This window comes from Anarrhichthys ocellatus, unplaced genomic scaffold (genome assembly GCF_004355925.1).
Source record: "Anarrhichthys ocellatus isolate YVR2014 unplaced genomic scaffold, GSC_Weel_1.0 scaffold17, whole genome shotgun sequence".
Lineage (NCBI taxonomy): Eukaryota > Metazoa > Chordata > Actinopteri > Perciformes > Anarhichadidae > Anarrhichthys > Anarrhichthys ocellatus.
The window spans coordinates 5,598,552-5,624,911 of record NW_022280047.1 but is presented as its reverse complement, the minus strand read 5'-3'; the positions used below and the strand labels follow the sequence as shown (position 1 = coordinate 5,624,911).

Genomic DNA, 26,360 nt, shown 5'->3' with positions numbered 1-26,360 from the left:
GTACTACTAATGACTAATTATCCCAAAAGTCTTGACATATTTGACTTCAGCGCTAATATCCCTTTATGTACTAAATACAGCTGGTATAAAAATATAAGATAAAACAATATAGTAAGACAGGCAGTTACTGATGACTTCCATAGTGGCTGAGCATAACTCTCTGAAGGGAAAATGTAGTAACCCTCGTATGTAAACGATCAACTCTCCTTTGAGGCCCATCTGTGTTTTAGCAGTATTAGAGGTCCTAAACTTTTCTTCATTTATAATATGAAAAGATCAGATTAACACTTTGAGCAGACAAGTGACAAAGAGAAGTAGAAAATTTATTGCAGTATTTGTTCCACCAAAAGGTCTGGATCCCCTTTCCTCGTATTACTAGGGTGACCTAATACAACAAAATCTACATTTACAAAATATCCTCCTGCAATAGGCCACATATACTGCATGCGTAGTTCGAAATAGAATAAATTATGTTCAGAGAACTCTGCCATTGTACAGCATGGACAAATAAAAGTGAACAAAAATAAAAATTCTTATTTTTTCTTTTTCCTTCAAATATCTAAAAGCTAAAAGGAAAAAACCATCAGGGTGCTAGTATATAATAAACTCCAAAAACACTTTAATAAGAACATCAAAAAGACTAATTTCCAACATTCACTTAAGGTTTTATTCTTTTTTTTACAGCTTTTTTGTCTTCAGAGATATAAACATTTTAGGTTTTTGTTGTGTTAAACTATGATACAGTGGGAGTAGAAATGAGCGACTAGAATCTGCTGCACAACAGCGAAGGAGCTCCCACAACAATGTTGACGAAACATTTCCCTCCAGGTCTCTTTTCTGATAGCCTTTTTAAGGGATAATTTGGGTGAATTATTCCTTTAATGCCTTCCGGATTCTATCCTCTGCACTTGTACACAAACAAAACGTGAGCAGTCCCTCTAATATAATAAGTCTTATGTTTTCTGTCATTTTTGCAAGAATAACTCATGTAAAAGTATGTAGTGTCAAATATTCTTGCCCTCTTGTGTTTTCTTACAAAAATGAGGAAGGAGAGGAGCAGGGTATGAATCCAGTGAAGTTTGGCTGTGTTGTTGGAGGTGGCAGGTTGAGGAGGAGGAGGAGCAGGAGCAGGGAAGAGGAGGATTTTGATAAAGTAGAAATGGAGAAGGGGGACCAAAAAAACCCAAAAAAAACACCACACGGGAGCCATTAGCTAGCTCCTCCTTCCCGCGCCGCATACAGTGAGCGTAAAGTCTGTACTATTTTGTTGCTCAGTTTGTGGTTGCTGGTCAAGGCAATCTTCTTGTAAATGATGTCCGATTCCTTAATAGTGTCCACCCAAGGCACCAGTTTGCGGCCATCGCGTTTCTTGGCCTCTGCCCATGGCCCCGAGTAGGAGCCGGCCATCCAGTGGATGCTATATCCGTTGGAGATCTTCTGGATGACTCGAGCTATTTGCGGCCGGTCCTTGTATTTGGGGCAGGAAAGAGCAATCACATCCATAGCATCCACCGTCTCGTTCATGGAGTCACCTGCTCGCCTTGGCCTTCGAGAGGACTGCAGGTACGACAGAAGGGAAAAAAAAAAAAAAATGTTGCACTATTTTCACGCACATATTTAAATTGTATTTTATAAATAGTGTGCGTTTCAGTTTCTCTCACCCCTGGCGTCCTTTCGTCGCCGTCGCTGTAATCGTCATCGGTCTCCGGACCTGCCTGATTGCGCGGACTGGGTCCTGACATGGGGCCAGAGCCTCCCAGTAGGGCGCTTATGGCTTTGTTTCGGATGTTAGCGCTGGCAGATGCTTCTCCCTCCTCATCCTCCTCATCTGGGTCCAGATGTTCCATCAGAACCTTGAACTGTTTTGGAGTGAAAAGACAAGAAACTGACTTTGAGATGCGTAACTTTTTTCAAGCTACCAGAGAAAAAGCTTGGACAGAGCGTAAGAAGTGAAGCGAGGTTGTACATGGACACTGTTATGGAAGATGCCAGCATCCACTTCAAAAAAAGACGAGCCACCACCATGCGAGTGTCAAAGTCAGTCAGTCAATCATGAATAAATAAATAATGAAATAAAACTAAATGCATACTAAATAAATCAAAGGAATGGAGATTCCTCTACGACCTGAAAACGATATAATAGTCAAAACATCATTTAACATGAATACTGGACTTCCTTGAATGCTAACCCTGCTCTTTTCACATTTCACTGTGTACTGTTAACTTTGTATTTAAACGCTGATGTAAGTAACTGGTGAGAAGACCCAAAAGAAACAGATTAACTGGCTGTCGGTAATGTCGGCCTACATCACACATTGACAATGAAAGTCTGACACAGCTTTATTACTTACATCTAGGTACTGTCTGACAATCCGCTTCTTCACATCTGTCGACAGCGCGGCGCGGGCCATGTTGTTGGCGATGAAGTCGATGGTTTGTCGTGGGTGGAAGAGAGCGGTGCTTTTCCTGTTCACGGCCTTATCGTACACCTTGGCTGACTCTGTCGGAGAGTACTTCTGAATTTTACTGTGGACGACAAAATAAAAAAAGTTACAGAAGTCATGGAATTCCCAAAGTGGGTCAAACTGGTCAAACTAATCCACACTTTAAAAATGTAGATATATTTATTTCTGGTTTTATTATGTAGCTCTTACCCGTCAGAGAATCCATATTGGTTCTTCAGATGCTGCTTGAGCACCAGCAGCAACAGGATGCCTTGAACAGCATTAGCAAAGTCCAGGAGGCCTGTGGGATTGTCGGGGACGAGCCTCATTACTTTTTCCACGTCCTCCAGATCCAAATCCTCCAGATCAGATTCGGACTCTGAGCTCTCCGGGTCAGGTTTTCTGGCCTTTTTGGGCCGCCGTACCACATCGCCATTGTCACCGTGTTCTTCCCCACCGCTCCTCGGAGAATCGCAGTTCATCCTTTCCTCTTCGTCCTCTCCATCCGACGTGTTCTTCCACTCCTTTACCTTCTTCTCCTTACGCCTCGGCTCCTTTAGCAGAAGCTACACAGGAGAAATAAATAAAAACTCCATATAAAGACTTGCAACTATAAAAATGCATTTCAAGATTTGTTCAGCTCTATGATGCAGACACATATACACGCAAGCTACTTTTAAACATGCTGTCCTACCTCTTTGAAGGTTTGCAACAAGTTGCTGCCAGAGACAGACAGGGTGATGTCTATGTGGTGCATAATGAACAGAGGCTCCTCCTGGCTCTGGTATGGGAAACAGGCCAGGTTGTCTGCTACAAACAGCAGCATGTTTACATCCATCTTCTGCAGAAAGAAAGAAAAGAAAAGAGGGGGAAAGCATGATCGAGAGTCGGTGCCTGACACAAACTCACACTGCAATTTAAATTTGAACTAGTAAAATAATGGGATTTAACATCTTTCGACATAATAGTGTTTGTCATCTCTTTATTAAAGGTAGGTTGTTTCTATCCCCAAGAGTCATATTTAACACGTGCTCATTTTATTACATTTCTCGCCAAGACACATTGCTAGCAAATGTGTTAAAAAAAATTATTTGATATTCACTTAGCATGCTGTTAATGAGGAAATACCACTTTACAATGAGCTGTGTGAAGATGAGTGCAGGTTTACTCACAGAACTGTCATCGAAGAGGTTCAGCAGTGAGATGAGGAAAGCCCTCCGGTGCTGCCGGTTCCCCCGGATCATACTGAAGAGGTGGGAGCATTGTGCCGAGGGTGTCTCGTCGTGTCTGAAACCTCTTATGATGGTCCTACGGGACGACTCGATGGCCTGCTGCAAGTTGTATGACATCTTCATCCCGGCCACTGCCTTCATCTGTGACAGAACGTGTTGAAAGAAAAGTGTTACACACACACTCAGCATCTCAGAGAACGGTAGAGACGGCTGCTGCCACTCAAATACGTGTTACAGTACTTCCTCCAGAACTACAAAAGCACCATCTACACTGTGAAACAAGAAAAACTATTGGATACAGAATCTGGCTGAAATGCCTTTAACATGCGTGTTCCCGGAGGTTTGTCTGAAGGCCATCAATGGAGGAATAAAGTTCCACCACAAACCATTTCATGCAGTAAAGCAGCTATAACACAAGTGATCCGCAACTGTTTGTCTTTATTCTACATCATCATGGAGATGCTGTCAGATCACAAACACTCTACCAACGGCGCTAAGATGTTGCTGGATGATTGAGTGATCCTCTGTTGGTCCCTTTGTACTGAAGGGGAGAGCTGAGAGGCTAAGTTAGAATTCCTTATCGAGGTACTAATCGAGCATCGAACACCAACTCACATGGATGAATCCTGTGTACTTCTTGTCGATCTCCAGCAGCTGCTGGTCAGATTTGTTCCTCATGCTGGGCTCCGGGTCGGTTGCCATTGCAATGAGGTAGGGTACACACTGCACAGACGGGACAAGAAAGATGTGACGCTCACATGCATGTGTTCATATTTCTGTTCATCAAACAATTTAAATGGAAGTAAAAGAGGGTCTATCTACACTACAGAACATGAAAAGTGTAAATACAAATTGTTTAATATTGATATTATATTAACATATCACCTAAATCTGTGAGCCTAATTCTATGTCAAACATGTGTTATTAAAATGGGATTTCATTATTTATCAATTCCTAGAGGTGGAATTGTGTTTGACAGCTTGTGGCTCTTACCTGCACAGGATGGATGAGACCCTGGTTGAGTGTGAGAGCGATGACGTTGAGAGCAAAGTGCCGTACACTGGACTGGGTGTGGAAGAACGCCTCCAACACCTGCTTTAGATAAAGCTGCATGATGGAGCTGCTCATCCCTGAAGAGATGTCTCCCATCTCCTTCAGATCCTCCTGTTTGGACAGTTTCTTCCCTGCAGGGACACCAAACAGGATGAGTCGGACAAACTTTTTACAGGCAAAGCGTAAAAAGAAAGTAACAATTTAAAGTATAGCAACAGCTACAGCTTCACTTACATTCTCTGTCTGCTTCCTGCATCCGCGTGTCTTCCTCCTGAAGGTATGTCTGGAGGTTTTTGAGGATCTGGATTTTGAGATTGATGGAGGAGGCACGGTCAGCCAGGATGCTGTTGTACAAGGTTTTCACCTCAGGCATAAACATCTGGCTGGGATGCATGATCACAAGGAAGCCTGAGGGGAGAGAACAACAAACAGCAAAGACACGTGAGAGCAAGTAAACAACGCTTCTCCATCTACCAGGTCATGTCCACCTGCTGGGGCATGAAAATCTGGACTCAGAAAACACCACATCCCATGCTGTCAGTCTTTCTAATAACACACATAACTACACTAATAAATATGGCGACCTTTACATTTGTCAAACCTAATAATATTTGAAACGGTGTTCTTGCCTAAGCCGATGATGGCTTTGGTCTTGACCTCCTCGTCCTCATGTTTGGTGAAGTATACCAGCAGCTCAAGCACTTTCTCCTTGATAACAACCTGTGCACAACACACAGAACACATAGTTGTGAGTTAGTGTACATTAAATAATGCCTTAAAAACGGGGGTAGAGCAATGGATTTGGTTTGATATCCAAGATAAATTCCCCAATTTGACTTTACTCTCTCTAGCAGCAAAGCCCAAAACAAATAATTCAACTTACAGTTGCAATCCACAGCTTTCCTTTTAAAAGGTGGAATATTATGAAACATCTGCTGCAATCCTACCTTGTTTGTGCCTTTGAACTCCTCCAGATCAAAATCAAAGTGCCGAGCCAGGGCGCCCACAGTGAAGAGCGATCGCAGCAGGAAAGGCTTGTTTGCTACCAACGTCGTGATGTTGGGATCCTCGTGATGCTGAACCTTCAGCTTGTTAAGTGCACCTGAACAAAGAAAGAATACCTTTTAAGTTACTTCTAAGAAGACCTAGATTATTGGTATGTCCTATTTGTTGTTTTTTTTACGTTTCTGTTGAAAGTGACACTTTCAAGCTCAACTTTAAAACGGTGCATACGAGATGCTAACTGTATATCTCACCATAGAATCTGTTGAAGCAGGCCCAGACAAACTTATAGTTGTGCGTGACTTTGTTGACAACAGCTCCAAGACAGCTGACACAGTGCTGGACCACCTAGAGAAAAGGAAGGAAGACGTCATGTCATCGCGATAAAAACACTGATTACATTTCACTTTTCACAGAGCAAACCCGGTTCTACAATGTTGCATCCAATAAGTGTTTTCTAAAAAGCTACTAGCACGCACCGTCATGCCGTATTTGATGATGAGCTTCATGAGGTCTTCTTCGATGGTGGCCAGGAAAGTTTCACTGGGGTGCTCCATCAGAGGAACCACAAGCTCCAAGATCTTTGCCACGTTACAGATGACCATGAAGTCATTGGCAGTCTGCAGGGGACACAGCATAACAGTGACTACAGGGGAAGCTCTGATAGATCAGGCAGCAACAATGACTAGATCAGGGGTCCTTAAAACAATCATTGCAAAACAGTGTTTTCACTGCTCAATCCAATCTGTGGATTAGGGGTGAATGCTTTATGTTAATGTATCCACACTGATATAAAGGATCCTTAAATACACAATAAGAGTATTTTTTATAATTAAGCAATAGATTAGGCATAGAGAACTTACGTTACACTTTGTGGTCAGGTAGGGTTGCATGGTCATGGCATGTTTGACCATGAGCTGGGCCCTGATCTTGCTGAATAAGTACAAGGTGGTGATACACGCCACTAGCCGTGTTGAGTTTACACCTTTGTTGTCTACAGAGGAAAGAGGACATCAATTAATTCCACTTTAAAATCAAACTTATTATAGAACATTGATGAACTCAACGAGAAGTGTCGACAGCGGTTTAAGACAGAATCAACTGTTGCATTAAGGCAAAGTTTAAGTTATTGTCAAATGAAACAATTACAAACCTGCAAGAGACTCCTCGTATTTGAGTATGTGCTCGACCAGATTGTCAACGAGCTGAACACAGGCCTTTTTGGCCGGCTTATACGATGCATCCTCTTCAGACTTGAGAAGCTGAAGCGAGAGAGACCATGGTCATTTAAAAATGCTTTAAACATTGATGTATTGCCCAACAGACAAAAAATAAAATCTAATATTTACATTCGAAAGAAGCTGCTCAAACCAGTCATAGCCGGTGTCTCGACACGCTGCGACCTGAAGAAGAGACAAGAGAATTTAACTTCACCATCAGGCAGCCAGACGTACGTGGTTGTATGCCTCCGTCAGCCAGTCAAGTTGCAGTTTAAAACCGTGTCATCACTTCATGTTATCACTTCATTCACGAGAATTAACCCAAAAAAACACGATGCCTCTGGCCACGGCTGAGTGAAAGTTGATGAAAGATGTGACCTTTTCATTTTTTTTATTATTCTATACAACAACCTGCCAGTTAAACTTACCACATCGGTGATGTTGAGGATCTTTCTGGTCATGGTCTCCTTGTCTTGATTTGGAGTCGGAGTAAACCACAACTTCTGGAATGTCTCATTCACCAGTTTCTATAAACAAGTTCACGCGTCATTAGTTTTCATCTGTACTTTGTACGAATCGTTCAAAGGTTTTGGGATGAAGTTATTGCACCAGAGACATTTATCTAAAAAAAGGGCATGATAAACAAAGAGAATACTAATGATAGAAGAATGGAAGTTAAGTAAAATTGTGGAGGTACAAAGGTGCAGTGGATCCATACCTTGATACCTTCCTCATCATTGACCCTGCGGATCATCCTCACACACATCTCAGTGATCTTGCTGAAGGTTGGCTGCTCCAGACAGATGTCTCTGAGGATCTTGATCACCCGTTTTCTTACACTGATACCAGTGTCCTGTGCACCAAAAAAAAAAAAAAGATTGTTTTGTTCTGCAAGCATTAGCAAGGCCTTTGTTTTCATTACACACAACAGAAACATCTGCACGGGGTGTGATCGCTCCTCTCGGACAACAGGTGGCAGTATAAGACCGTGATGAAGACTGAACTTCTCATGAACCCTCTTGAGCATTTCCATGACAACAGGCACAACAATTTCAATGTGTTCACCTTTCAGATGTGGAGGACAAAGAAGGTGCACAAAGCTTGGAGGGTTGTACCTCATTTCAATATTGATAGTTTACATTACCGCGGCAAAGACAATGACCGCGTTGATCCTGGAATGCATGCTGCCATTAAACTGGCTTCTTACTTCATTTTATTGACGCAAAAGCAAACTTGAAACATCTAAATGAGCCTTTTGACGCAACATTTCTTCAAAGTCAGTCCTTCAAGTGCTTTCATGTAAACTCAGTGACCCAGCAGAGGAATAGGCCCCGCTTTTTAAGGACCCTGAATGGGACAAACATCCAGCTCTAACCCGGCCCCGGTACGACAAAGTCTGCCATTTTTCAGCCCGAGCCCCACACCAATAGCTTTAAGCTCTCCCTGATACACGCAAAAACACACACACAACTAAGACTACAGTGTAATGCACATGCGTAAAATGTGTATAATGTAATCAATACATCAATATTTCATACAGTAAAGTAAGTTGGGTGGCTGGTGCCATAACAATCGACTGCCAGTGCACAGCATGATGTGCAAAGACAACGTCAGCGCAGTACGTCACGTTACTGTCAGCTTATCAATGCCCTGTGTTAGTGTTTTATTCTGATAAATCATAGTTCCAACTGCAGCATCAACATGTCAGAATGAGGGTGTGGCCTAAACAGCATTAGGCAATGAACCCAGCATTGAACTGGCACATCGATACCTGTAGATGAACATTTTGATGGCACGGCATACCGTCTGTAAACAACGCTCATCAGTTGAAGCAGAAAAAAAGACAACTATCATGTGTTGAGTTCATACAGGGATAGTAAAACCTCACAATGAGTCTACATTGAGCAACTTACCAGTATCCTCTCTATGAGCATGTCATAGTACTGCTCGGTGAGTTGGGGTCTGCTGAGCACAAATTTGCCCAGCAGCTCCACAGCCGCCTCTCTCACACTGGTAGAGTTGTCCATCAAACGACCGTGGACACCACGCTGCATGTCGGACTGCAGAGGTGGAGAAGAGTGCGTCAGTATATAGCGAAAGGACTACAAGATAACTTGGCTGCACAACAGAACAGCACAATAAGAAAGTAACAATCTTGACAGAGCAAAAATGTGACTCGAACAGAGATTAAGATCAGACATCGTGTAGAGTATGTGAAATGAGAAAAGCGGTCCTCTGTGAACACAGATGCTAACATACCCTGGCCAGTATGCTGGGGTCCACAGCCACAACCTCAGACAGACATTTCATGGCTTTAGTTCTTACAGCGATGGCACTTTCCCCAAGGACTCGCAAGATCTATAAAATAAATAAACAAATGCACCAGCCTGATTACACAAACTGATCTTTTTCAGTTCAACAGTCGACAGAACAGACAAACCAGTGAACCCTAATAACAGCTTTATTATTCTGTGTGAACGACTTAGATTATTTTACGTAGCTGCTGTGATTCATAAAAAAAAAAAAAAAACCAGATACTCAAATCTTACCTGTGTTAAATAAATATCAAAGCTCTGGGCGAACGGCCTCATGGAGGCCAAATAACGCACAATCAGACATGAGTCCTCATAATCCACAGTGTCAGAGTTCATTCTGGGGAGAAGGGCAAAGACGACGAACGTTAGAGGATCATAAAGTCATCACACAGTCAACTGACAGAGAGACTGTAACTGATACGGAGAGCTTTACTGAGATATTCATAAATCTTTACTTCAGTGTGGCGAAATGAGACGGTGTCGCCCTGATGATGTTGCGCAGGAACTTCTTGCGCTTCTCAGCACGCTGCATAATTTCCCCGGTGGTCTCCATCTCCTTGGCATGTTGCGGTCCGTCCGATGAGTCCTCATCCTTTGAGTTCTGGTTCCTCATGGACTTCTCAGCTTCTGTGGTGGCGTCCCGAAACCACTGGGCGACGTAGAACTTTCTGGCAAACTAGAAGACAACGAAGGTCTCAGCGTCAGAGTTAGAGGATTCAGAAAACATTAGTTATTTAGAGTAATTAATCAGTGAAACAAGTGTTGTTATGTGAGCCTTTAATGTAGAGATTTATTTCTAAACAATAAATCTGAGCAGATGAATTCATGGCTAACAATTAAAATGATTCGTTTATCAGTGTTGTGGTTACATAAGGTGGTTTTTTTTCTGTGGCCAAATAGCCCAGTTAATGTAATAAAGTAAAAGTCAACGTGACTCTCAACCGTCATGAATCTAAAGCTCCTACAGTGTTTAAAGTCACCACTTCCTCAGCCAGTCTAATGTAAACCCACCACCAGTGAGGCATCCGTCTCAGCATTCTCCTCCAAGTAGTCCAGGAGAGCCTTCTGCAGCTGCTGGGTCTCATCAGTTCCTTGAGACTATAGAATCAGAGAGAGATCACGTCATACATTTTCTGCTTGTTTTTCGTCACTATTAAACATCAACTACGGTCCAAGAGACAGCGAGGTCATCGAATGTGGAGCCGTTCTTTTACCTCTCGCAGGATTCGATCAATTGATTTCTGGTCCATCCTGCTGGTGACGGCGTCCTTCCTCAGACGGGCAGCCACGGTGCCCAGGTAGTCCAGAGACGCTACTCTCAGAGCCATCTCGGTCTGCTTATTACTGAACTGGTGTACCTGAGGGGAGCAGAGACACAGCGGGGAAGAAAGAAAGAGTTTTACACTTTGCACCAAGGTTGACTTTTACTTAAACCCTAAAAATAATGAGTTGCAACCTGTTAAGTCTGAGTCTCATGTTAAACGCGTTCCGTTTTGTCAAAGGAAGGTAAATCTGTCCCCCGCTATCAAATCTGGATCATCTATTCTTGAAATCACTGAAGCACAAATAGTTGCATTTCCCGTTTAAAGAAAGAGCTCCATCATACTAACCAGCAGTCGACCGAGCAGACTGAGCAGCAGCTCTGCAGCCGGCCACTCTGGTTTGTTTACTGTCGAGAGCAGGTCCTGGACAAAGTTCTCAAACAAGGGCCGGTAATCTTCTTCTGCCTGCTTGCTGCCACATCTTGAGGACGGCGGAAGACGAGAGGAAAAAGGGGGGAAACAGGCCGCAGGAAGCAAAATGAGAAAGAATTAATGGGAGCAAAAATAATCAGGGGCCGAGGGTTCAAAAAACAAAGCAACCAGAAAATGAAAACAGTAAACTGATGTGTTAAAGCCAACTAGCTGTCAGACTAATTCCACCAGACGTAGTGAAGTGTTTGAGTACTTGACAGACTTAGAGCAAGTAGGCCCCTGAATTGTTTGCATCTTGTGCAGGGCATAACAAACTCCAGTAATGCTCCAAAAGATAAAAGGTAGCGGTTCTTCAGCCCATCTTAATAAATACTAATGATGACAGCTTTGGTACAGTAATGCAACTTTGCAATTATAAGTGCGAAGCCTTTTTGAAGGCAGTACAGACAGGAGCGGTAATTACTTTTTGAGGAAGACTGAGAGGAAGTTTTGTGCTGTTCTCATTGCTGTCTCATACGAGTTGGTTATCAACACATCTTGATCCACCTACAAAATAAATTAAAAAAAAGACACAAAAGGGACTTGTGAGCAAATGATATGATCGCGTGTCTGTATTTGTATAAATTGTACATCTGCTTCCTTGTGCGGTTAGTCGTGCGTGTCTGCTCGCTGTCCTACCTTGCTCTCGTACTCGTCGAACATGTCTCTGTCGTTGGGGAGGTGGACCACACACTGGATCAGCTGCAGCACCAGAGCCGTCACCATTTGGATGTACAACGGCTCTCCGTCCTGGTCTGAGCTGTTCAGCCTGAGGACACACGAGGCAAAAGACGCATGGTAACTTACTATTATGGGTATTATCCAGGAAAATAATGGAGTTGGTGATGTAGGAAACAGACTTTTACAATGGGAAATCTTCACCTCTGCCTTAACGATTACTTGATTACTTTTCTACATTATTAAGGTTTCTTATTCGATGCCTTATCCCTGCAACACCTTGTGGGCATAAATCAATGTAAATTCATATAAAACAAATTACCTGAAATTCCTGAGGGAGCGCTTGCTGGTGGGCAGTCTGGCCAGAGAGGTAAAAATCTCCTCCAAGATCAACTGTCGATGCTTCTCATAACGTGAGAACACCTGGAGACAGAAAGTAATAAAGGTGGTTAGTCTCTACCTTCAGAGTTTGGTAGTAAACAGTAAAAACATGCATTTTCAGGGATGTACACCAAAGTCGGGAGGTTTTTAAACTGTAAAAAACAAACGTTGACTCACTGCTGTAACTAGTTTAATGGCACACAGCTGCAGCTCACTGACATTCTCCACAAAGAACGGAGTGATTCCCATCGAAGAAACCTGGAAAAAAAGAGAATGGCACGAGTCATCATCTGGTTTGCGATTACATTTTTTGACTTGATAGAACAGATGACTGCAGTCTAACATTGTTCTTTCAAGTGCTTTCAGTGTTTACCTGGAGGATGGTGGTGTCTGTGAGAAGCTGGATCTCCAGGAGCTCCGAGATGTTGCTGACGATGTCGCACACTTTGTTGTACAACATGACGATCACACGTTGCTTGTGTGTGGAGCACTTTGCACGCTTTGCCCTGGAGCTTAACAGGCCACCTAGACGGACGAGAGAAGCCCTTGTTAATCATTTTCAGCGTGTTTTTGATGGTGAAAGATTACATACATGTCTTAAATGTAATTCAGGGAGTCGTTTAGGTCGCTCTGGCTGCTTGAGATGAGATGCTAGAGTTTAGGACAGCAGTCATTTCTGCTACAGGTCATAAGTTTTGTGCTTCAGGTATAAACTGCCATGCAGGAGGAGGTTAGGAGGAGTTCTTGGATAGTTTTACGTACAAAACTGATGGAAGGTTCTAACATATTCCAAAACTCCTCAATTTTGTTTCACTCAGACCCCAAATGCCCTGGCAAACATAAAGTTTGAATGAAACAAAGCCCTTTTTCCTTGTTCCTCACCTCCATGAGGGTCCACCCTGTAGACTGGGTCGTATTGTGGATACAGTGAGTTCTGAAGATGGAACTTGGTGTACTGCAGCACCCTCTCGATGACGTCTTCGATGTAGACAGCCTTCGGCATGTGCACTGAGGTCATGATGTGAAGCGCTGTCAGACAGGCGTCTGCTGACTTTGTGACTCTCTCCATTATGAGGTCTCTCCAAAGCTTCTCCTCATCTTCAGCATCGTGGTCCTGAGGTTAGAAAGGAATGTGAATGCGTTTTACAGAAACCTTTTTCAGAAGGTTTTGATTTATTCAAGCAAATAAAGCTTTCAGCAGCAATTTAACAATTAATTTCCCATTTTTGCAGGCGGTGGGTATTTATCAACGTACTGTACGGATTTCTTCAGTACAGAATATCATACGTTCGTTAAATACCACGACAAAGTATATTCAACACAGAGAGAGGCAGGAAGGGATCTCACATGGCTCATCAGGGTGGAGAGCTTGGACCCATCCTGGATATTCTTCTCCAGTATGTTCAGCAGCTTCACCAGCTTGTCTGACGGGATCTACAACAACAGAGACAGTCACTTAGACCTCCACCTGAAACAGCACCACACATCAACAACAGTCTTTGTAGTAACACACTATGTACAGTACCCTGCTGGAGATGCCCATGGCCTTTATCTTGGCGGACTCGCTGCCCAGCTCGTTTAACTGGTGTTTACCGAGCATAAACTCTTGAGGTATCTCATCATCATCTGCTGCTGCTGAAAAACACAAAAACAAAAGCACAATTAAGGACTGTGAGGTTTCTGCTTTTGGATTTTCAAAAAGACAGTCGGCCCTTATACTTACCCATGGCGGTGAAATCCACATCCTCCAGATTCTCCAGTATGTTGTCAATGCTGTTTAAGAACCTCTTGAATGTGGACGAGTCCATCAGCTCTTCGTGGGTGAGCTTGGGTTCATATGCTTTCCGTTTCTTCTGCTTCTGCTTCTCCTTCATTTTTCTGGCAACTGAGCGAGAGAAATTTCATCTTATTTGTTTTTGCTTCTTGTTTTGTTTTTATTGTGTGTACCAGATACCACCCACACACACACACAAGTTCATTATTATAAATCAATGTCACACACTAAAGTTAAAAGACCATAATTGGATATGGGGTGACAGATGACTTGAATACAGACCTTCAGTCATGGTGGGTGGCGGTGGTGAATGTTCATCGGAGGAGTCTCGGTAGCGGCTCCCTGAGCCCCGTCTGCCATCCCGGTTCCCACTTTTCCGATGTTCCCCGGAACCCCGGCGATCTCTTTCTTCCACGTCCCAGGACCTGTCTTTGTCTCTGCGCTGGCGCTTCTTTGCAGCTGTAGAGATTAGGCATAAAGAAATCAGGTCCTAAAATCTAAAAAAAAAAAAAAAAAGGTATACCAAAGTACACTAACACGTTACAATGTATTGGTATTAAAATATAAATTCTATGTAGAAATTTTCGGATCATTTAAGATTTTTTTACCAAAGCAAACAACCAAACCTTGACAAAAGACGAGCAGCGAGAACCGACGAGAAGGGAATCATTTTACTCACACTCTCCATTCGCGTCATAGTCTTCATCCGAGCTGACCTCAGCATATTTGGGCTTCTCGTTTACGGTGCTTCGTTTCCTCTTGTTCACCTTCACCCTTTCGCAGAGCGGCATGGTCGACTCGATTTCTGCCAGCAGCTCTGGTGGAAGCTCCTTCAGAACTGACGGGTCCATACCACCTGAAAATTGAAAACATCACATTCTCAAGTTATTAACACAAAAAAAAAGGAATTCTGTTTTCTCATTTAAGTGAATGGTAAAATAAAAATGGAAATAGAGAGCAAAACTGCTTGCAGTTGAACAACTTCTTTTCTTACTTTTGCTGGGCCTCCCTGAAGAGATCCGGTTCTTTCCAGACTTGCTGTGTCGGATGATTCTCTGGATCTGGTCAACAGAGAGCTTCTTCAGGACCACTACAGGCTTGGGCCTCTTCTCAAAGTCCTGCACCAAACCAAGCCTCTCCAGTTTAACCTTGGGCTGTCCCCACATTTGACTTTCATTCGACCCACCGACATCCTTATCACGTTTGATCTGAAGGAAAAAACAAAACAACAAAAACAGAAAGGAGTCAGAAAAGCCCTCTGTATTGTAACGTTTGAGGTTCAAAATTCACACGTAAAAGATTTTGACAGAAAAGCATGAGCATTGTTTAAAGAAAAAAAAGTAAATAATAGATCAAAGTGATTGACATGAGAGAAGTGATGTTGATGTTCACTTCCAGTATAGCTTTGACAGCAAGGAACGATCCACCGTTTCCCAATGTTGTTGTCTTAAACTGTACGAGTGATGGTCAATCAATACATCGTCATCAATGCAGTGCCAAGGCAGCAACTTCCCCCAGCCACTCAGGGTGACGGGCCAAAACAGGACATTTTGTTTGTGAATGTTTCCACTCGTCAACATTTTTCACATTGTGAATCTGACCAATACAATATCCAATCATTTCTACCAGGCGAGCATTAGCCAACGCGATTTTATTTAAGAAATGAAGAGACATTCTGTTGATTCAATTCCTCAAGTATTAATTTCCATTTAAAATAAGCACACTGTTCTTGGATACATTTCTCAGACTATGATTCAATCCAACCAGTTCCACTACAGGGAAGCCATAACTCATTAGCCAATTAGAAACACTGCTTCACATTGCAAACGCTACCAGTGACCGACATGCATCCTAAGTTAACAATAAAATCAAAGCATTGCTTAGCTCTACTGAGACGATAAAGATCGAGACTGTGATCCCATTCCATCTTCCTGACACATGCCAGCGGCCTCGTAACAGATCAGTTTTAACTACGCTTGTATCCTTCAGCAGCTGCAGAGCTGGTTTCCTGCCAGCACGGCTCTTAACCATTTCATCCATGTCGTTTGTTTACTGGATTCAACCGATCCTTTCTAGTCGCACAAACGAAGCTGTTGCATGCAACACTGTGTCTGCGTTTAAACGACCATATTTAAACGTGAGCATGTGGCTGGGGGTTGCATCTCTCAGCACTGCATTGACAGTAGATGTAAGGAAGGATGAAACAAATAGAAGCTGAATTGGAAAGAGAAAATTAGCTTTTTTTCAGTCCAGATTTGTATGGCTGCATGATACGGACAGTGGATGTTTTAAGTCGACATCGACCAACATGAAACCTCTGAGAAACAGTATTGGAGCATTTCTTAAGAGGTACTTTGCTTTTGTTTACACACCGGACTAACAAATGAATCAACTCTTCTACTTTAGGTAGATGGTTCGGTGTGGGTTAATGCATTTACACCGTTTTATCCCAGGAATAAACAAAAGGCTGACAAATGGGAAAACAAACACGCAAACGAGAGTGAACAGTGGTGTGATTTGTTTTTTGAGATTGCAGGCAGTGAAAGCTGAATGACTGGTAGGTGGGGTAGACATTTGGTTTGGGTCAGCCCAGATCACCTTAGGGATCTGGAAGTTCTTCAGTGCGCCACTATGCCCTCCAAGGAGCTGAGCAGGGAAAGAATCTGGAAGTTTAGCACCAGAGGCAGACGACGCCGGTTTGGAACCATCGTGCCTATTGCCGCTCCGACCAGGCTCCCCGGTGGAAGAAGCCCGGTACCTATCTCTGTCACTTCGACAGCGCGAGTCAGGCGAGCGTCGGTCTCGACCGCCCGTCTCGCTCCGATGCCTCCTATCTCTGTCAGATTCTCGGTCCCTGTCTCGTCCGTGTTCCCCCCGGTTTGATGACTTTGGCATGTCTCCCCGTCTGTCGGAGGACTTGTCATCGTGTCGGTGCTTCGACGACTCCCGACCATCTCTCCTGCCGTCATGCTTATCGACCCTGTTCTTGATGACTTCCGGCCGCCCGTCTGGTTTCAACCGCAAAGCCGTGTCAGAACCCTCCACTGCAGCCGGCCCACTAGCTGGTTCTTCAGGCCAGCGTTGGGCCTCAAGGGCTGGAATAGGGGCAGCCAGACAGGGGTCGAGCTGGCCATCAGCTCGGCCTGCCTGCTGGAGGTCGATGCTCACCATGAGGGGAGGGCGACTGGCACCGTTCCCAGCTGCGGTGGCCTCTTGCGGGGTCAGTTTGCCAGCATTGCCCCCTCCTGTTGATCCACTGCCTGGGGCACCTGTGGGGCCACCGGGTCCCCCTGCGCCGGGCTCCAGGGGAAAGGAGTCCTGTTTTCGCTTCTTCAGTGGCTTGTCTGTAAAGAGATGAAGATCAAACAAACTTGTAAAACCTCTGAAGTTCTTCACAACTACTGTATTTATTCAGCTTTTATCCATATAGTCATGTTTCTGATATTCTACACACCTTTATCTTGAACCTCCTTGGAGCACTTCTCGCTCGCCGCCTCTCGTTCTATCCTTTCAATTTCAGCGAGGGCATCCAGCTCTGCCTCGTCGTACGGGGAACTGGGAGGCTGCAGACCACCGGCACCACAAGCTTGCTGCTGCTGCATCCGAGCTAGATTCTGCTGGAGAACAGGCACCTGCTGAAAGCCCAGTTCTGTCTCCATGTTGTCAGAGTTCTCGTCCATTCCCGGCAGACCATCACCTGAGATATTAACAAAAACACTTTTACATGGTTGCATTTAAAAAGGGTTTTAAATGGACTCCACTCCAAGACGTGAGTGCAGCATACATACGTTATTAAAATGCTGTGAAAGCTTGAAAATGGAGATGTAGGAAACCACATAACCAAAACATGGGGATCCAGCTCAGATGGTGCCTTCCTTCCTTACCTGGGGTGTCGGACTCATTTGACTTGACCCTGGACAACTTGAGGGTGAGTTTAGTAGAGTCCTTGTTTGGAGAGCTCACAATGTCGTACAAATCTTTCTCCTCTTTCACTGCGGGGCCCTTCTTCCTCTGCTGGAGCTGTTGGTTCTGGACAGGTCCTCCCTCCCTCGGTGAGGGCGCATAGGGAGGTGGTGACTGCAGAATCAGCGGGGGGCGAGATCCTGCTGTAAAGAAGCAACACCAAAGAGAGCTAAAGTTACCCTCCAAAGGCAAGTATAAACAAAGTGCACAAAATCAGACACAGCACTGTCGTGACAACAGACGCTGATGATGTACAACGCCAAAAAACGAAGGTGTCCTCCAAGACTGAAATGACCTCAAACCATTCTGTTGCTGTGAAATTGTAATCATGAGTTTTAGAGAGCCAGGGGGAGGCCGTTTCCTAAATAAAAAGCGGGAGGCACTGTCGCGTCTCCTTCCCTCTTCCTGTGTCCTTACGTTTGGGTGTTCCTTCACTCCCTGCTGGGGAGCAGCCGGACTGTGGAGACCTCAGAGAGAACGAAGGATTCCTCATGGCGGAGTCTCCTTCCTAGACCACACACAGAGAAGACAGATGTAATCTACCAGGTATCAGCTTTACACTGGACTTTCAACCAAAAATATCTTAAAACTGTTGACGGCAAGTCCAACTTTTGTCAAATTGTCGCAAATGAAGCCGTTCTCATGAAGGATTCCATAATCAATCAATCATTTCAACATGGCCTTGATTCTGTCCGGCAATTCAAAACCATAATGTTGATTTTATTTAATATATACAATAATAATAATACCAATAATAATGGGGAAAGAATATTCAGAAACCATTGTGCCTGGTCGGTTAGCATAACCGCTCCTTAACATTTTTAATTCTTTGTCTGTCTGATGATTGCAGAACATTTTTTGTTTCACATTACAAATGTTCCAAACCTCAAAGAAAATGTCTACAAATAGCCTGATTCAACAGCAAACTTTGATGTTTGTTCATGTAGTGAACTGATAATGTACTCATTTTGGACTTTGTCAGTTGTACCTCAGTGCTCAGTCGGTGTACAATGTTCATGTAGTCCTCCGAGTGGTGGTTGGCAGCGTTGGCCATCTGCCCCGATACTTTGCCCTCGTGGATATTTCGTATGCCGCCTGGAACCATGGGACTGGCCACAGACACTGCAAATTAAATAAAAGGGTCCTTTTGTTAGTGATCCATGAGTGAGGCAATTATAACACTCTGATCATGACAGAAAAAAAATGTGTTGGTAAAATACATCAAATAGGTTTAACTGCATACATGTGGCTTCAGTTCATCCAGGAGTCAGAGAGGTTTTATGAGACCCAAAAAGTAGTACGTGAATCCCTAAAATGTCACCCCCGGATGTAACTGAATTTACAGGTTGTATACATCGTGAAAATTGCTGTGTGTAAAATGCAAAACTAGTTTGGCTCTTAGAAGCAAACTTGTTTGAGAAGCAGACGCCTGTTAATCTCTACATTGTTGAAACAAACCTGTACCTCCAGTTATTGGTCAAATATTTTACCAGTGAACGTATTAAATCACCAGAGCAGACATTTCAACCAATTACACTTGTAATGTTTGGAGGGCAGGAATTTTCTAGCCAGAACCCGGACCATTACGTAAACCCACAACATATGATCTTTAATTTTTATAGACGACAGTAACGGTAAATAAAACTTAAAAAATATACTGGAGAGAAAATGATCGTACATAAATAAATGTTTCAAACATTTGCTGTCATTTGCATCACAGCTATTTTTTAGCACATCTGTCAACATATACAACAACGATGATATGGTGATCAGCCAAAATTGACCAACAGTATCAGCTGTACTGCAAACATGGGCTAAAGTCATGAAATTGCCCCACCGACTTTTTAAATCTAATTATTCAATATCAACTATACAATTATATTTTTCTATGTTTTATTAAATTCTGACGTTTCAATGTATGGAGCACTGCTCTGTCATATATCTTAATTCAGAGAAAAAGATAAAATAGAGGTTTCTTTCATCATAAAAATATTTGGGAAATCCCCGGTTAAACATCTGAATCATTCGAGACAAAATACAGTTGGAAATCAAAAAAAAACAAAGCAACGAGGCACCACCTGTGAAGCAACTGAATGAAGCGTTCAGTTCACACTTACAGCAGCTTAACAGGGAACGAACGCAATTTTGTCCACAACATCCTCAGCTGCTAATCACAGGCAACCAACAAAACATTGCAAAGACAAACGTCAAGGATTCAGTTTTGTAATTTGGCTTTCTGACCGATTTAAATCTGCTTTTCAACAAAAGCCCCTTGATGCATGCACATCAACATGCAACACACACACACACATACTGTCACCTTGTTGTATCTGTTGGTGTTGGTTATAGCTGGGTGGTTGTTGATGGGGGTACTGCTGTATGTAACCGGGGGCGGGGCTCTGGGGGGTGTAGGGGCTCGGTACTGGACTGTTCTGGCCCATGTACCGACTACTGGAACCAGTCTGAGGAGCCACAAACCGACTGGACGACGTGGAGGAGAGCACGGGGAGAAAGAAAGTGAGCACGCACGTAGAAGGAAGTTCCATGCCAACAACAGTAAAATAACTAACATTATAATATAATTGTATTATCTATCAATTAATCAATGACACTAAATAACACAAAATGTTGTGATGCAACTGGGATGTACCAATGAAAAAGAGGAGAAAATGTGCTCACAACACTTACACGGTCACAGTTTCTAGTAATGGTACATAAGGGTCGGTTAAATGCTGCAGCCTGACTCACCTCGGTGGATTTGGAGACATTGCAGCCGGCTGGAAGTTTGCAGGCTGGGCCGGGCTATGCAAGGAATTTTGAGTGATCTTGTACGTTGGTACCATTGGCTGCTGCATAACATCTGTTCAGAGATGATAAAAACAGTATATTAGGTCATAGATATCTTTATGATTGTATGCTTTCCTGCCATAATGTGCAACAGGTAGTTATCTCCATACTTTTCTCCCTGAAGATGCCAGGGTTCCTGGCCAGCATGGTCTGCAGCAGCAATGGTGCATCTCCCTCTGGCTCATCGCTACCCAGGTTGTCCTTCAGCTCTCTGAAAACACACAAATAAGTTCAGTCCAATTATTAAAGGGTGAGAGTAAGACAAGTGGGCAGCATCACTCATAGCAATATGTAGAAATGGACAAAAGTGAAGAATGTTTAAAACTCTAAACATGTATGAATGCAAATATTAATTGTATTTAACATATACATGACCATGTAGCCTACAATGTAGGGTTGGTATATTGAAAGCTGTATGTATTCCTTGGTTGTTTTAGGAATGTGTGGACAATGTTGAAAATCAATGAGTAGAGCGCCTTCATGACTAAATTGGATTTACAGAATCTTCGGAATGACTTAAATTGATTTGGTTTGTCGGGTATACTTCAGAGGTTTCATATGAATAAACATCAATACCTCAATATAAGATGACAAATAACATAATAAAAATGCGGCCTCAGTAATCAGCACTAAATTGGATTTTGTCTAAATTTGTGCCATGGAACCAAAGCGGCACCTTTCAAGATAAATTAAGAAACTTTTTTAAAACTATAACTTTAATACAAAGTTCTTGACTTTTAAACATTAAAAATGTCATATTTGTCTGCAGCTAAATCACTTAATTTCTAAAGTCAACAGTGGCATCTCTTCTGTCGCTACCCGTTCTTACTGATCATTTGTAAAGTCAAGTTATGAGACATCCTAGGCTCTCTGTATAGGACACAACGCTGCCATATACACACACTTTAACGTATAAACTCACATGTACTCTGTGGAGACCTGGTTGAGGCCATGTGCCAGCTGGGAGGCCAGATTCTCATCCCGACAGCCCAGTAGGCAGGTAACTTCCTCTGCGATCCTCCCATTGTATAGGAGGCTCTTAGTGGTGGTGGCCGGGAGAGGGGACGGGAGGGGCAGCTGGTTCAACACTGAAACAAGATGAGATAGATGACGGAAAGTATAGAGATGGGGAGGTAGAGAAATAAAGAGACAAGGGTGAGAAACAAACATCAGCCATAGAGGACACGTGGTTGTAGAAAAGTAGAGAGAAGGAAAACAAACCATGGCAAGAGACAGAATATAATATCACAATTGCAAATTTACATCTGTTAATATTTCTCATTGGCAATTTACACTGGAAGAGGACACACGGCAGAATCTGTGCTAGTGAGTTTGGAGAACGGCTGTATGTCACTCACAGTCTGTGAGGCTAGCGATCCCAGCGAGAGTGGTGATGGGAACATGAGGCATATCCCCATTCATGCTGAAGGTGAGGGTGGGGGAGTGTGTTGATACACAGGTAGATCAGGGGGTCGATGAACGACACCCGTCCTCACATCTCCTGACTCCTAGGAGAGAGGAAGGTTAGTCAGGGAGAGAGAAAGACAACAACAAAAACAGCATGAATGGAGGCAGGAGAAAGAAGGAGAAAGAGGGCAAGAGTAACAGGAGGAGAAAAGGATTTACGAAATGAGTAGAGACAGAAAAAAGAAGGGATAAAAAGTGAAAAACAAGTGAAAACAATAAAAAAGTCAATTCATAGGATTCAGACATCAAAAAACATGGAATCAAATGCAGTGATTGAACTATTATGTGCTGCACAAATACTGCTATGTCTGCCCTGATGCTGAGATTATATTGTGTGAGGGAGAACTGGTACCGGCTGCATCATCTGTGAGCCACAAATAAATGTGTCTCATTAGATCTTGTCAATCAAAATAAACTGTCATGGATCCCACCCTTTTCATTCATATATCCTATAGTATTATTTATATAGGTTACTAATCCATAAAGGGGGGGGGGGTCTTTAGTGCTCTCTGCTTGGGTAATAGCAGGGACACAGGATTAGAAATGTCATGGCACTACCATGAGTGCAGGTTAGGTGTCTTACTCAAGTATATTCAACAGATCAAAACGAAGGATTGAATAGGTCTTAGAGGTCACTGACTAGTAGACCATCCTGCTGCTCCATCACGTTATGTTATTATTCTGGCATACGCAATCAGCAGCGACAAATCAACGATGTACTATCCCAGTCCAATGAACCGATGAATAAGATATTAAAATGCTTGCTATTTTGGTTCCAATCTGTAAAGTAAGTCACAGTTCAGCCTCAGTTTACTGACTGATGCTTATTATGAGTCATTTAATTGTCATGTCAGATTACTTTACATAGCTTCCCCGTAATAGAAAATATGCAATATACAAACATCAAGGGGAAACCAATGCATTCTCTGCACGGAAAATAAGTTGTAAACACAACTGCACAATATTAACATAAGAAAGGAGCTTTGTGGGGGGAAAAAGCATGATCATAGTCATGCATCATACTGTCACCAGTATAGTAATTTTTTGAATAATATACAGCCCCAGTGATAATGTACTCCAGTGGATAAGCCATGACATTCTGATTGGCCCTGGTAATACAGTAGATACTATACTAAGTGTGGGTATAAACCAACACTCCTCTATTTACAGCACTTAATATCAACAGGACTGTCGAACTGTATTAGTAGTCAACTGATGTCAATCTTTGTGTTACTACCATACCAGTCACTAATGTCAAACCACAGGGCACTTCACCCTCTGTTTATAATGAGGGATGTGCATAAATTAGAACCCTATGTTGTACTTTATTTGTGTTTTCTTGCTAGGTGTCCTTGACCTGTCATCAAGTAAGAGTAGTCAAAGGAGGTCAAAGAAAAGCTGAAGGAAAAGCCACCGGGAATTTTCCAAATATCAGCCCAGGCTTCATGGATAAGCCTGGTTGCTACAATAACTCGGTAGAAGGCCAGGACGAAACTCTCTCATTTTCTGTGTATACTTCCCATGACACAATTATGATGAATGTGTTAGACGTCAAAATGAAAGGCATCGATAGCACGAGATTCTCAGTTGTTTTATCAATTAAGAGTAAGCAGGCATTACTGTTGTTGATAATGACAAGTCAATAAAAATGATAAATGGCTCAAACTATTGTAAAAATACCTTTTTGAAGAATTCTGTGCAGTCTCGGGTGGACTCACTGACATTTCAGATAAAAAGTCCCACTCCTTCACTCTGTTGAAAGACAACGTGGACCTGCATCAGACTTTGTGACATAAAATGCATTTTATTCTGCTATGGGGAAAATTGTAGATAGAGTTGCGTCAACGGCAGTTAAACTAATAAACTAACTGAAACCAGCAAAATAATGCCAGATACAGCATCACAACACTGACTGTCACACAAGCATTCCATATTTGCAACAACCATGTTATTACTGCTACACAATCTTCAAACCTAGAATGCAACACTGTTGAGAACTGATGAGAAATTATTTTTCATGACAACTAAGGAAAAGCAACAGTTGACAACTTCTGCTGAATAGAGATTCCATGCAAATCTGTAAACACAATGTTGAAACCAGACTTCAGTCCAAGCCGATCGTTGAGGTCATAGTGTAGTAAATACGTGCAACAGCTTCTGCATGACATAACTGTTGGAGGATCAACAGATGGATTTTGTAAACATTGCTTTGGCTAGCTGTAACGATAGCATGCTCAGTCGATGTGCTCTTCCTCGGTACGCAGGGGCTTGCCTGACAGCTGTGAGACTGACAGGCAGGAGGCAGCACAAAGGGAACAGATGCACTGTGATGGTGGCGGCAGTAGTGGGGGGGCTGTATCCTCCAGCAGCCGACAGCCACCGAGCGCATTCTGCAAACTGCAGAAAGCAATCAAACTGTTTCTGTTGTAGCCGAGAAGCCAAAGTGTGTAATATTCCACCAACATCCACATGTCAACCAAACTCCGATAACTGTTAGCGTTGAGTAACGTTAACTATAGCTGAGGCAACGTTGCGTGTGCTCAGTCTATAACTTAAGTCACTCATAACATTTCAAAACAGGAGAGTAATCAAACCCAACAGAAGCCCTGTCAAACGCTCCATCAGACCAACGCACAACGCTAACAGCCAAACAACACAAAATAATGACAACCCAAACATTAGCTAACGTATAGTTGACGTTAGCAATCATTAAATTGTTTATCTTAGTTAGCTGAAATGTCAGCTGCAGCCCGCTAACGTCACTTGCGCACAAACCTACCAGCGTAAACTCAACATTACACTGCCAATAAGTTTCCTGTCTGGGTCTTTCGAGCTAACTAGTGTTACATGTTACGATAGCAGCCAAGATAATTAATGCTACCTGCCTAACATTCGCTAACAACAATAGTCGTATTTTAATGGCTTGCTAGTTATGCTAACTAGCTCTAACTGTTGTGGGTTAGCTTCTAACGCTGTTCCTCGTTCAAATAAAGCGACTGCTATTAAATTAATACAAGGAAGCGCTTGTAGGAGGAGATGCGTGCGAGTCAATTCCCCCTGAGCTCGGGATAATGCGAAGAGTTAGTGTGAGTAGACGTACGTAAAAGCAACGGTACGGAGTCTAATTCCGTGGCAACGGCCCAATCCCCGGGCTCGACAAATGACATCCAGTCGAGGCCGTGCGCCTCGGCGGAGCAAAAACACACCTAGCTAGCTCGGCTGGCTAGTTCGCTAGCTTCCGTTACCTCCAGGTCAACGATTAACGACGCCGTAGGTGGTCGTGCAGCAGAGCATTTATTTATGTTATTGTTAATAATCGCAATTTTAAAAAACTTTGTTGCATCAAGATAGACGGGTGATTATATTTACCTTCGGATCTTGCGTTCAAAGGGAGGGGAATGTTTTAGCTTGGTTTCTGTCCGTGTCCGTATCTCTAGCTCCCCCTTTCTTCTCTCTCTGCTCCTCCAGAAGGAACTCGATTGGCTTGCCAGCTAGCTGGTTAGCTAGCTTGCTAGCTATCAACAATAATCCGGGTCGGACTGATTCGTTCTTTTTCCGTCACTCAGGAGTGAATGTTTCAACGTACATTCATGGGGAAACATTCGTTCGTCGGCGTTTCAGTCGGTCTGCGCCGACATAAACAATGAGTGCAGCCAATTTCGACAGTAAATGAGAAATATGACGATTGTTGCGATCATCAAGAGGTTCTCCTCTCGTAGAACAAAATGCCGACCGGAAGTTCTGCCGTCTGACTGACCAAAGATCTCAGGAGTGACTCCCTCCATCGGCGCCAAACAAAATGCCATGCGACATTTCGTGTTTGAGCCGCTAGATGGCGCTGCAAGACAACCTTACCTGCTCTATAGCTTAAATTTACTTTTACATCAGAAAGCTAAATAAATATAGTATAAAGTCTACGTATATAAACAAATCATAATTTTCTGGTGATGAAACAGGCCATGGAATTACCAACAACATACATCTCCTGCAGTCTCTTCTTACCTACAGTAACGTAGGCTACTAATATTATAAACATAACAAAATAAAAAACGATATATATATGTATATAATTCCGCTAGGTGGAACACTTACAATGCAATGTTTTATGTTTAATGCTAAGACGGACTCCGTTCCTTTACTTAAGGAAAGTGGTAAAAGCCTGCTGCTATTTAAAAAATACTCAATTGGAGTAAAAGTCGTATATTATTAGCATCATATGAACATCATCATATGAAGCATCAAAAGCAAAAG

General features: G+C 43.0%; 1 protein-coding gene across 3 annotated transcripts; it reads right to left on the bottom strand.

The window, feature by feature from the left end:
- Positions 1-336: 336 nt before the first annotated feature.
- On the bottom strand, positions 337-25,854 carry nipbla (NIPBL cohesin loading factor a). Of its 3 annotated transcripts, none has more exons than XM_031856324.1 (49): positions 25,479-25,854; positions 23,790-23,861; positions 22,001-22,150; positions 21,565-21,730; positions 20,753-20,853; positions 20,544-20,655; positions 20,116-20,276; positions 18,784-18,917; positions 18,213-18,303; positions 17,717-17,938; positions 17,287-17,529; positions 16,431-17,176; positions 14,827-15,040; positions 14,512-14,688; positions 14,115-14,291; positions 13,782-13,943; positions 13,584-13,693; positions 13,406-13,492; positions 12,941-13,172; positions 12,432-12,583; positions 12,236-12,316; positions 12,000-12,100; positions 11,639-11,768; positions 11,424-11,506; positions 10,877-11,009; positions 10,481-10,624; positions 10,278-10,364; positions 9,722-9,942; positions 9,501-9,603; positions 9,211-9,309; positions 8,865-9,011; positions 7,670-7,804; positions 7,380-7,478; positions 7,081-7,134; positions 6,885-6,993; positions 6,595-6,725; positions 6,211-6,351; positions 5,986-6,079; positions 5,677-5,831; positions 5,359-5,449; positions 4,964-5,137; positions 4,670-4,860; positions 4,292-4,399; positions 3,617-3,817; positions 3,139-3,285; positions 2,655-3,010; positions 2,352-2,526; positions 1,662-1,859; positions 337-1,557 (listed from the first exon to the last, which is right to left on the bottom strand). In XM_031856324.1, exons 3-49 carry the CDS (start codon positions 22,062-22,064, stop codon positions 1,210-1,212), a joined length of 7,587 nt encoding a protein of 2,528 aa, XP_031712184.1. In that variant the 5' UTR covers positions 22,065-22,150; positions 23,790-23,861; positions 25,479-25,854; the 3' UTR covers positions 337-1,209. The 3 variants fall into 3 exon arrangements, with proteins under 3 accessions (XP_031712184.1, XP_031712185.1, XP_031712186.1); XM_031856325.1 differs by having other exon boundaries at positions 22,001-22,147; XM_031856326.1 differs by having other exon boundaries at positions 341-1,557; positions 17,001-17,176.
- Positions 25,855-26,360: the final 506 nt, after the last annotated feature.